This window comes from Agelaius tricolor, unplaced genomic scaffold, assembly GCF_023055355.1.
Source record: "Agelaius tricolor isolate 1412-34295 unplaced genomic scaffold, bAgeTri1.0.p SCAF_3, whole genome shotgun sequence".
In the NCBI taxonomy this organism is placed as follows: domain Eukaryota; kingdom Metazoa; phylum Chordata; class Aves; order Passeriformes; family Icteridae; genus Agelaius; species Agelaius tricolor.
This window is the reverse complement of record NW_027269263.1, coordinates 19,881,718-19,893,417: the sequence shown is the minus strand read 5'-3', so window position 1 is coordinate 19,893,417 and position 11,700 is coordinate 19,881,718. Positions and strand designations below refer to the sequence as shown.

Sequence of the window (11,700 nt, the reverse complement as noted above, 5' to 3'; positions counted from 1 at the left end):
GGCGGCGGCGGGGGTGTCCGGGGGGAGGGCGGGAGGCGGGTGCCGCCTTCCCCCGCAAAACAAAAGGGAGCGGCGGCGGCGGCGGCGAGAGCGGCCGGGAAGGACGGAGGGGATCGTTCCCCGCTGCGCGGCACGGGCCGGTGCGTTTGCGAGGGGGACGGCGCGGCCGGGGCAAAGGCGGGGGCAAAGGCGGGGGCTTGCGGGCCGGCCGGCTGGCTCCGTACCGGGCCTCGGGGGGTAATGTGTCGGGCCGGGGGCGCGGAGGGGCCGGAGGCAGCCGCTCCACGGGCGGGAAAGGAGGCGAAGGGGTTTTTCGGCCTGTACGGGGGGCGGCTCCATCCCGGGACACCCCACGGCCGCCAGCTCGGGACGGCGTTCGGTGTGCGGCTGGAGCCCTGCCTCAGGGGCGGGGTCCCCGCCAGTGGGATCCCGCTGGGTGCGTCCCTCCGGGGACCCTGCCACTGACACTTCCCTCTCCCGCCCGCCCTCTCCCCACCCCCAGGTGAGCCGAGCTCCCCTCCTGCTGCCGCCATGTCCCGCCGCAGCCAGCGCCTTGTCACCAGCCGCTATTACCCCGGGGACGATGATGCCACGACCAGCGGCAGCAGCACATCTCTGCTGGGTGGGACACAGCTCCCCTTCAAGGAGACCACCGGCAGGTTAGTGGGGGGCACGAGTGGGGGCTTCCCCCTGCCCAAATCTGACACGGGCGGGGCATTCCATCCCACACCAGGGACCGGGCACCTTCCTGCGTGGGCTGTGGGGATAGCTCGCGAAAGGAGCATGACGGTGAGCCCGGCGCGCTCCGGCATGGCCGCCTCGGCACTGTGGCACTGGCCGTGCCCCTGCTCCGGCCAAAGCCCCGCGCTCCCGGCGCAGGCTCCTCTGCGTCCCCGGGCCCGGCACGGGAGCCCGCCGTGGGTGGCCGGGTGCCAGCCCCAGCCACAGCTGGATGGCGACAGGGAGGAGGGAGGGAGGAGGGAGGTGCGCTGCGAGTGCCGGCCGGAAAACCGCAGCGGTGCGAACGGAAGCGATGCCCGGGACGGGCGGGAGGCCTCTGTGAAGCACAGGCTGCAGCCTCCGAAAGCTGCCGCCATCCGGTGTGGAGGGAAGCGATGCTGGTCGAGGGATTGGGGTGAATTCCCCATTTCCCCCCATGAGTGCACTGTGACACCACCCCCCCCCCCCCCCCCCCCCCCCCCCCCCCCACCTTGTAAGAACACATGTGTGATGAGCCTGTTCTCGCCTCCCGCAGGACGATCAGGAGGAAATCGAGTAGCACAAAGCGCCTCTCTCCCGCCCCCAGCACCCAAACCTCCTACTATAGCGAGTCCATGATGAGCGAGTCCTACCTGGGGGGCAGCCGGGGCCTTGCTGCCCTGGGCAGCTCCATGCTGGATGATGACCTGGACAGCAGCACGTACTGGGGTGAGCCCTCCCGCTCTCCTAGGGCAGCTCGGGACCTCCCTGGACACTGGAGAGTGTTGGGGCAACTGCCCAGGCTGGCTGACTGGGTTTCCCCATGTGGAAGTGATGGTGGGCGATTTCTCATTGGAACTCTGTGTTTTGGGGCAGGTGGAGAGCTCTCCACCAGGAGGAGAAGAGGCACAGGGGACACCGAGTCCAGTAAGATCAATGGGGTGCTGGAGAGCAAGACATACGACACCTACACATCTTCATCTGGGTACTCCTCAGAAGACGACTACGCTGGTAGGGATGCACTAGTCTGTCTGTAGTGGCAGGAATGCAGGGGAGGCATCCCCAGGGGGACCAGCCCAGGGCCTGGCTACAGCCAGTGTGCTGCCAATCCCCTCTAGATGCCACCCCCAGTGCAAAGCCTTTGCTGTGGGCAATGCACCGAGATGCTGTCTGCATTGGTGACTTGCTGCTTCCTTTCCAGGTCACTATTACTCAGGCCAGAGTAGCTCCGGGTCAGGTCTGAGAACTGCAGCCTCCCGGGTGGGCTCCTTCCTCTGGCAGGTGTTCACCTCCCCAGGTGAGTGGAGGGCTGACAGGGGCACTTCTCGCAGCAGTGTTCCTGCCAGTCAGCATCTCTACTCTCCAGCTGCTGTGTGTGCTATCCCCTGTTTGGGTGGAGGGGTTTTATCTCGTTGTGGTGCCACCCTTGGGCATGGAGGGGACATCTGTCAGGACTCCTCCTGAGGCTTGTTTTTTCTCCTGGCAGTTCGGTTTGTGGGGTGGCTGTACTCAGGGCTGGCAGGGGCCTGGCGCCGCCTCACCGGCACAGCTTCCCACCTGGACAGCGTCCCCTTCTCCAGGTGAGTGTGCTGGGGGGGACACTAGCATGGGGGAAGTGTGGGGAAAACCTGCAGGACCCTGGAAAGGGGAGGCACCTTGAGGGTGGTGGGTGTCTTTGCTTTCCCCTTGGCTCCCATCCAAAGGTGATGGAAGGTGGCTGCAGTCCTAAGGCACCTCTCTTTTCTCCATGCTCCAGGCGCTACCCACGTCTGAAGAGGTCCCTGCTGCTGCTGCTGCTCCTCCTGCTCCTCGCTGCTGCCGCCTACGGTGAGCCACCTCCCCTGATGTGCTGCCCTGAGATCTGGGGCAGTGCAGAGCATCCCACTGCCGTGGCTGGGGGATGGGCTGGCCTGGAACCAGTGTCTCCTGGTAGTCCCTGGAGATGCTGATGGCTGAGCCTCTGCATGTCCACCCTGTCCACTACTGTGGCCCATTACCAGCCTGTGGTTTTGACCATCTCATCCTTCTGTGCTCAGGAGCTTGGTACTTCTACCCGTACGGGCTGTCGACACTCAGCCTGCCTTCCTTCCCGTGGTGGGGAGCTGGAAAGCTTTCCTCCTCCTCTGACCTTCCTGGGGCAGGGGACCTGACCACGCTGGACCAGGTAAGCAAAGGCACGATGGTGGTCCAGGTGGGATGAGTGCCTTGCAGGGAGAGCTGGGACGGTGTGATCCATGGCTGAACAATTGCTTCCAGGGTGTGAGGAATGGTGGAGAATGGGGCAGATGATGGCTCCACACTGGCTCCCCCAGCTTGTGGCCATCTCACCCTTGGGGTGTCCCTGGGATGGAGCAGGGGGACCATCTGCCTTCTCCTGGGAAGCAACAGATGAATAAGATGCCACTGACTCTGGGGAATGGGTGGTCAGGGTCCCCTTTCTCAGGGGTCCTGTGGAGCAGGCACTTCCCTGGGGGGCTTCATCACACCCTGTTTCTGTCACTGCAGGGGGGACACCGACTCCTGGCTCGCTTCCAGTCCCTGGAGAAGCGCTTTGAGGCACTGGAGGCCGAGCTGTCGCGGTGGGAGCTGCGTCATGGGGCGGCAGCAGTGACAGCAGGGGGCGAGCCCCCCCCAGGGGACATCCTTGCGCTGCTGGAGGGGCTGGTGAGCCGCCGGGATGCGGGGCTGAAGGAGCATCTCCGCTCTGACATGGCCAACCAGCTCCAGGTGAGTGACATGGGCACTGCAGGGAGATGGGCGTGGGCAGGACCAGGCTCTGATATTCCACCCTGTTCCCCATCCTTCAGGGCGAGCTGGATGTGCTCCGGGCCCAGGTGCAAAGGGATTTAGACGGGCGCCTGGGCAAGATGGCACAAGCTTCCCGGGTAAGCAGAGGAGGGTGTGGTGGTACCTGGACAGGACACCCTCAGCAGTGGTGTCACAGGTCTCACCCCTTCCCTTTTCCTGGCAGGAGATGGAAGCGCGCTTGCTGGAGCTGAACTCGGAGTGGCAGAGGTAACACTGGCTGTAGGGCAGGCAGGTAGCTGGGTGAATTCCCCTCAGCCAGGCTTAGGAGGGATTTGCAGGCCTGGCTGGGGACAAAGGAGAGATCAAGAGGTGTAGTCTTGGGGGGAAAGGAAGGAAGGATACATAAGTGGGGTCTGTGGGAGCCAGCACTGTGCCCTTTTGGCCAAAATGGCCAGTGGTATCCTACGGTGCATTAACAAGAGCATTGTCAGTAGGTTGAGGGAGGTGATCTTGTCCCTTTACCCAGCCCTAGTGAGACCACCTCTGGAGTGCTGTGTCCAGTTCTGGGCTCCTCAGTAGTACAAGGGAGCCATGGAGCTCCTGGAGTGGGTCCAGCAGAGAGCTATGGAGATGATGGAGGGACTGGGGAATCTCTCTTAGGAGGAAAGGCTGAAGGAGCTGGGCCTGTTCAGCCTTGAGAAGAGACAACTGAGAAGGGACCTCATCAGTGTCAGTGACTGAAGGGAGAGTGATAAGAGGCTGGAGCCACGCTCTTCTCAGTGTGCCAAGCAATAGGATAAGAGTCAATGGGCAGAAACTGATGCACAGGAAGTTCCACCTGAATATGAGGAAGAGCTTCTTTACTGTGCCATGACCACACACTGGAGCAGATTACCCAGAGAGGTTGTGGAGTCTCCCTCACTGGAGATAGTCCAGAACTGTCTGGTTGCAGTCCTGTGCCATGTGCTCTGGGATGACCCTGCTAGAACAGGGAGGTTGGACCAAATGACCCACTGTGGTCTTTTCCAGCCTGACCCATCCTGCCATTCTGTGGCTGGCAGCAGGGCCCCAAGAGCAATGGCAGCAATGACCTTTGCCACTGTCGCTCTGCATCACTGTGAATGTGGCCCTTCACCTGAGGGGTGAGCTGAGGATGCTTTCCCATGGGATGCAGTAGAAGAGGTCACTGCCACTGGGATTAAAACTGGGTCTGGAGATGGGGTTGAGCATAGGTGATGTGGGATGAACCTCTTCCCCCAGTTTGCAGAGGGGAAACTGGGGCTATTGGCACAAGGTTTTGTTACCTTTCTTTCGGCACAGCTCGGTGCAGGAGAGCCTGAAAGGGACCTTCCAGCAGGAGGTGGGCAAGCTGGAGCAGGAGGTGGCAGTGCTGAGGAGGGAGCTGGCAAGCCTCAAGTCAGACCAGGAGGTGATGGGGAAGCACGTGAAGGGGATACTGGAGCAGCTGAAGACAGTGCGGTCAGATGTGAGTCCCCGGTCCCCAGCCTGTTTGGCAGAAAGGCAAGCAGGGGTCCCTGCTCCAGGCTGAGCTCTGTCTGCACTGTTCCAGGTGGAAGCACAGTTCCCAGTGTGGATCAGTAGGTTCCTGTCACAGTCCCAGCAGGATGGTGCTGCTGCCTTCATCCTCCAGCGGGAAGACTTGCAAGCAGAGCTCCGGGCTCTGGAGCAAAAGATCCTTGCAAAAGTCTTGGAGGACCGGAGACTGTCAGCACAGGATGCTCAGGCTGGCATTGGAGTGGCCCTGCGGCAAGGAGGGGCTGCAGGAGTGACGGAGGAGGTGAGTACTGGCCTGAGCCCCAGGGACATGAGGTGACCACGGGGTTGGGGATTGTGCCCCCTTCATGTGTGCAGGGGGCTGGCATGTGTGCCTGGCAAGATGGCAGAGGCATTGGGACAGCCCCCACAGCTGGGATATTGATCCTGGGCTCACAGGATGCAAGAGCACCCTCGAAACTCCTTCTCTGCCACTCCCTTCTCAGTTTGTGTTTGCTTTGTGCTCTGGAAGGGTTCACAGGTGCTGATACCTGCAGCCCTGCAAGGCTCTTACTTGTCGCTGTTCTATTGAGAATGGGTGAATAAAGGGACACGACTCCTGTGTCTTCTCAAAAGGCAAAAGCCAAGTTTATTAGAAACCACACATTCTTTTTATAGAGAGTCCTTCACTAAGGACTGATTGGTCCTTAGTTAATAACCCTCACACCCTTGGGTAATTAGGAACAGCACCCTTCTTGTAAACATCTTACAATTAACAACAAGTTCAAAACACCAACTGCAGGATTGTTTTAATTCTTTCTCTGAACTTTCTCAAAACTTCCCAGAGGAATGTCTGGGAAAGTTTATCTGACTTTCTTCTCTGACCAGTTCTCAGCATTCACACTTATTGTCTTAAAATCCAAGCTTCTGCTCGCGCATCCTTCACCCAGAACGTGGGAGAGGTGCTATCAAGGCTTCCGGGGTGGAGCATCTTGCTTATCCCCATTCTTCAGCAGTGCTGCGGAGTTGTTTGCTGCAAAGCATTTCAGCAGAATGACACCAAGGGGAAAAAATGAGCCTGCTTGCTTTGGAAAGAGTTGCTGGAAATTCCCTGTGGAGGTAGTGGAGGGGAGGGATCAAGCTGGGATTAGCAATCCCCATAGTATGTGTGAGCTTTATGCACTCCATAAAGTTTAGACCCAAAGTGGTGCTGCAGGGTCCTAGCTCCTTAGGCTGGCTTTGGCTCCAGATGGATGCTCCAGCCATCTCCTCCTTTTCTGGACAGGGAGAGCTCCCATCAATCCTGTGGGACAGGGCAGGAGGGATGAGCAGATGATTCTGGGTGGTCTGTCAGGTTGTGTCTGGTGCTACATATCCTCCCTCTGGGCCAGCCCCTCCTGGGGACAGGCGAGTGCAGCGTGCCTGGGTGCTGCCCCTTCACTGCACAGCTCCTCTCCCCTGGGGTATTTTTAGCAACCTCTAACGAGGCTTCCCAGCCAAATGCACGTCCTCTTATTTTTGCCACGGTGATTCATCCCCTGGCTGTTCTGTCCCGTGGCTGTTTTGCGGGAAGGTCCTCGCACCCTCTGTCCCTGCAGGGGCAGGCGGGTGTGGGGCAGGATGCCTGCCCCAGTTTGTTACCCTCCTGTGCCCTCTGCTCCCACTGCAGCAAGTGCATCTCATCGTGGGCCAGGCCCTGAAGCGCTACAGCGAGGACCGTGTGGGGATGGTTGACTATGCCCTCGAGTCAGCAGGTAGGTGGTCAGGATGAGCCAGCTGTCCTGGGGAGGTGACCAGAGGGGCTGTCCTGCAGCTCACCTGCTGCCATCTCCTCATGCCAGGGGCCAGTGTCATCAACACTCGCTGCTCAGAGACCTACGAGATGCGGACGGCACTGCTGAGCTTGTTTGGCATCCCCCTGTGGTACCACTCGCAGTCCCCCCGTGCCATCCTGCAGGTGGGTGCTAACTGGGAGGGCTGGGCTGCTGCTCATGGGGCTTTTGTTGGGCTCTTGCTGTTGCTCCAAGCCAGCAGCCAGGCTGGTGGGAGAAAAATGACTCTGATGGTGGTAACATTGCTGGCGTCTCCCTTCCATGCTCGTAGCCAGACGTCAACCCTGGGAACTGCTGGGCGTTTCGTGGCTCCGAGGGCTTTGCTGTCATCCGCCTCTCCGGCATTATCCGCCCCACAGCCGTGACGCTGGAGCACATCCCGAAAGCCCTCTCACCGCAGGGGACCATCCCCAGTGCCCCCAAGGACTTTGCTGTCTATGTGAGTGCCCTCACCCACACCTGAGGGGGGTGGGGGGAGCACAGGGGGAGGGTGCTGGAAGGGATGGCTAACAAACCCCATACCTGGCTGTGGGCTGCTCTGGGGGGTTGGTCTTATCCTGAAGAAGAGGAAGAAGCAATACTGGTGGGGAGAGGGGCAGCACTGGGTTTCAGAAAGAGTTTGGGGGGGACACAGGGACAAAGGGGCTTGAGTAGGTGTAACTTTTGGTCTTGCCCCCTTCATCCTTCCCCACTGGTCCCTGTTCCCATTTGTCTATTTTGACCTGAAGAGCAGGAGCAGGGGCCAAGCACGCTTGTGTCTCCCTCTCCCTCTTCTGCCCTGGATGTGTGCATCACCTCTGGTCTCCCTCTCTGATGACCCCTGGTTCTCCCTTTCTACCTCCCTGCCCTTCCATAGGGCTTAAAGGAAGAAAGAGAGGAGGAGGGCCTTCTCCTTGGACAATTCACCTACAACCATGATGGCGACCCCATCCAAACATTTTACTTGGAGGTAAATGCTTTGCCCCTGAACCACCTGACCCCTAAGAAGAAAATGGGGCCTCTGGGCTCTCTGAGCCGCAGAGAGCCCTCAAGGTCTCGGGTTTTTCTTTTCCCTCCTCCCCAAGGGTGACTCCATGGGCACATACCAGCTGGTGGAGCTGCGGGTGCTGAGCAACTGGGGCCACCCCGAATACACGTGCATCTACCGCTTCCGCGTGCACGGGGAGCCGGCGCACTGACCCCGGCCCGGCGGGATGGGGATGCTGCCGGGCTGGCAGCAGGAGGGGACGTGGCTGCTTCACTGCTTCGCACCTAGAAACCCTGGCACGTGCCAGCAGCCGCCCCTGGAAGCTGCTCCCCTGGGGGGAGGAGAAGAGCTGGTGTTGAAGGGGTGAGGCTTTCACTCTTCCAAGGACAGGCGTGGTGAGGCAAGAGCATCCCACGTGGGTCCTAGCGCAGCCTGGCTTGTTTTCAGTGCATATGGGACATTTTAACTTTTTAAGCTAACTTTGTATCAGGTTTGCGCTGCCCCCTCTTCCCTGTTGTCCCACTCCTTTCTAGCATGGCCAGGGCTTGGGAAAGGGGTGTGTCATTTTGTGATGTGCTTCATGTGGGCTTGGGTGCAGGAGATGGGAGTGTGGGACCACGGTGCCTGACTTGGTGCTGCCACAGTAGGTGGGAGCCACTGGTTATGGCCACCAAGTCCCCTCTACACAGGGTCACTTCTCTTGCCTTGGTGTTGGTTTGGGTAAAGATCTCCAGCCCTCCAATGCTGGGCCGGCAGAGAGGAAATAAGACAGTATTAATGAAGTATTAACATAAAACTAATGGTTTGGGGCAGCGGGAGGAGAGGAGCGTGGCACACATTGGTGGCAGAGCCCACCTTGGTGCTGCCATCCATCCACTCAAGCCCTCCTGCTGACAGTAGCTGAGTTGGGTCTTACTGAAGCTGTTGGCCTCCCTGGCTGGCTGCCTTCCCAGTGTTAAGCTTGGTGATGCTATTGAAAATTCCTGTTGCCTGCTTTTCCTTTGGGGTTTGTTCTGATATTTTTTTTTAAAGAGGGGTGGGGAGGGGAGCTATTTTCCAGTTGGGGTGTTGGGGTTGTTTTTTTTGTGGGGGGGGTGTTTGTAGTAACAAAGGGAAAAAATACTTTTTCCATGCAATTTGTACTTAACCAGAGAATGTTACATGGTGCCACTTGGATGAGTGGCTTAGATGTGGAGAGGGCTAGAGCTTTGTTTAGTAGAATAGCATACACAGTAGGATAAGCTAGAATAAGATGAGCAGAGCTGTTTAAAATATGGGCCTCACGTTGTTGGTGGCTTGGTAGCTAGACTTGGAAGCTGGGGTCCCGTGTGCACTGCTGCTGGTGGGGTGCTGGAGGCATTCCTGCCCTCCCTGCTCTGGATGTGCTCTGAGACTGCAACATGTGGCCGTGGCCTCTTGCCCGTGGCTGCATCTGTGTATACTTGACTGTTGGCAGCAAGCGGAGCTGCTGCCCCAGGGCTCTGCAGGGCTCCTGGGGGGGCTTGCAGGTGCCAGCATGCAGAGCCACCTCCCCCTGCAGGGCTCCCTCAGCGCTCGGGTCCTCGATGGCAGATGGCTGTGCGGGCTGACCTCCTTTCTCCTGGAAGGGCTCCCTTTTCCTCCTACCTCTCCTTACTGGCATTGCACTGTTCTCTGAGCCCTGGCTGTGGGAGGACTGGGCTGGAGCAGGAGGGGGGAGTTCTCTCTGCAGTGGGCCTGTACTGTTGGGATGGGTGGAGGCACAGCAGGGGTTTGCAGGAAGGATGCACAGGGACCTTCCCCAGGCTGAGGGGTGCTAGGGCCATCTGGCCCCTCCACGTCCTGGCCTGCATCACACAGCTTGGCTTATGTTCTTGGGTGGTGTTAACAGCCTCCAGGTTTGTGTTGTGTTTCATTGAAAGAAAACCTTAAGGGCTCATGGTCAGTGTTTCAGCCCTGTCCAGTGCTGGTACCATCGTTCCCCTGACACTGTGAGAGCACCATGTATTGATTCCCACTCTGGTGGTCTCTGCTTGAAGCACTGTAGGCATAGAGGAGGATGAGGGGCTGAAGAAGTGTCTCCTTTCAGCATCCCCTGATGGGCATCAGGCAGAGCTGTTGAGCCTTGACTCCCCCCCTCCCAGCCTGGGAGGGTGAGGGTGGTGGCAGCACATCCCTTCTGCAGGGGTCTCCTTGCTCCAAGCAGGGGGAGCAAGCTCAGAGGGCACAGTCCTGTCTCCAGCAGGTTAAAATTACCCTGTGGAGCCTCTTGCAGAGCTGAGAGGCCCTGCTGCAGGGAGAAAGCTGACCTGGAGCCAGAGACAGGGACTATAAATTCTCTCCTATATTGAGCTTAGTCTTAATTCTTGGCAGGCACAGCCAAAGTTATTTTAAACTTGTCTACAGCTGCCCGTTTGCCTTGGAGTCCTGTCCATGAGTGCACTGAGCACATGGAGCTGTGCTTTTATGAATGCCTAGACCTGTTCTGGGCTTGGCAGACCAGCTCCTGTATTTATTTGAATCATAAAGAGAAAGCAGAGATGAAGCTCTCCCTTTTCTCACCTTTCTCTGGCTCCTGGAGCAAAAGCTATAACCATGAGCCTGGGAAAACCCCTTTTCCTATGTTCCTTCTGGATCCCTGGTCTCTGGCTTGGACTGCAAGAACAGACAAGGTCTTTGCCCAAGAAAAAAATGATTTTGTGGTAAATCAGGCATGCTGATGAGAGGCAGGAAAGGTGACCTCTTCCCCTGAAAATGGAGTTGTAGTGGGATCTCTGCTCCTTCCAGTGGGTGTTAATTGCTGTGTCTGGGTTAGGGAGCATTTGGCTTTACAGTGCAAGCTTGCCCTGTCCTTTGGACGTGAAAATCTTTGCTGTTCGAAGTAAAACTCTCTGGAGCCACCACTGAGAGCTCCTCCTGGGGCTTCATGCTCTTTTCTAGCTGGTTTTAGAGGCCTCACCATGCCATATGTGTGAGGATCCCCAGGAACATATGCTGAGGCTCCATGTGGGTTTTCAGCCCCCAAATTCAGCATCAGTGCTGGGCTGCAGCCTGAGCCCCTGTGCCAAGTGCCAGAAGCCACCGGCTCTCGAGATTGTAGCTTGCAGCATTTCTGCAGCACTGCCCAGAGCTGCCAAAGAAGAGGGCACAGAAAACTGCTGCTTCAGCATGTGCTTCTCTGCCCAGGGGTGTTTAATCCTAGAGCTGATGCTGAAGATGAGCCTGGTGAGGCAGGAGAAATGCAGAACAGCTGTGGGAGCAGAGTTCTCTTATTTACTCCATTTCCCTCCTCTATTCTCCCTCCTTCTCAGTTTGCCCTACACACATGTTATGAATTAGTCCTGCAGAAACAGATGGTTACAGACAGGAGTTTGTGTTTGATGCTGTAGCCTGTTGCAAATGCTGCACTGTTTTGTTCCTTTTATTTTTTAATCAACAGATTGTAATTTATGCCTATGCAAGAAAAAAAAAAAAGACCAAGACATAAATTATATCAAAACTGCCCATAGTGGTTTGGATGTTTTGTAACTGAATCTGCTGTTGGGAATGATGCACAGCTAGTAGACAAAGCTGTTCTTGGAACTTTTCTTCTACACAGTTTTATGGCAAATCCTTATTTTCCAGCCTGATGTACTAACTCTAGGGCCATTAACAAAGTCATCACCTTGTCATTGAGCAGGCTTGAGGATGCAAAAACTGCTTGAAACAATGCTGAGAACAAGACTTTCTCCTAAAAAACTCCAATTCCTTGGGACTAAAAACTTCTACGAGACTTAAGTCTGTGATATCATGGCTGTCCTCATTCTGCAGTCACCTCCCAAAGCCTTCCCATCCTCTGCCTTACCATGAGCAGAGCCCAGCTGGCCCCAAGGAGCAGTAAGGGAGGCTGAGTTAGCAGGGACAAAGCCTGACACAAAGCCCAATTCAGGGAATCTGCTTCTCTTTTCCTTCACATGGGCTGTTAACTACTCATCAGCTACA

At 57.4% G+C, this 11,700-nt stretch overlaps 1 protein-coding gene across 1 annotated transcript; it reads left to right on the top strand.

The window, feature by feature from the left end:
* The first annotated feature begins 16 nt into the window (after positions 1–16).
* Positions 17–11,223, top strand: SUN2 (Sad1 and UNC84 domain containing 2). The gene is made up of 18 exons (XM_071422888.1): positions 17–140; positions 503–659; positions 1,256–1,428; positions 1,576–1,710; positions 1,901–1,996; positions 2,186–2,279; positions 2,456–2,526; positions 2,736–2,863; positions 3,205–3,426; positions 3,507–3,584; positions 3,671–3,714; positions 4,768–4,933; positions 5,018–5,245; positions 6,611–6,695; positions 6,783–6,898; positions 7,045–7,212; positions 7,630–7,722; positions 7,838–11,223. The coding sequence occupies exons 2-18, from the start codon at positions 532–534 to the stop codon at positions 7,949–7,951; spliced, it is 2,139 nt and encodes a 712-aa protein (XP_071278989.1). The 5' UTR covers positions 17–140; positions 503–531; the 3' UTR covers positions 7,952–11,223.
* The last annotated feature ends 477 nt before the right edge of the window (positions 11,224–11,700 follow it).

Excerpts from the sequence above, each read along its gene's own strand:
- SUN2 (XM_071422888.1), top strand. The coding sequence starts at position 532 with ATGTCCCGCCGCAGCCAGCGCCTTGTCACCAGCCGCTATTACCCCGGG. Across the intron at positions 3,427-3,506 it reads ACATGGCCAACCAGCTCCAG|GGCGAGCTGGATGTGCTCCG; the intron begins GTGAGTGACATG and ends CCCATCCTTCAG. Across the intron at positions 7,723-7,837 it reads TCCAAACATTTTACTTGGAG|GGTGACTCCATGGGCACATA; the intron begins GTAAATGCTTTG and ends CTCCTCCCCAAG.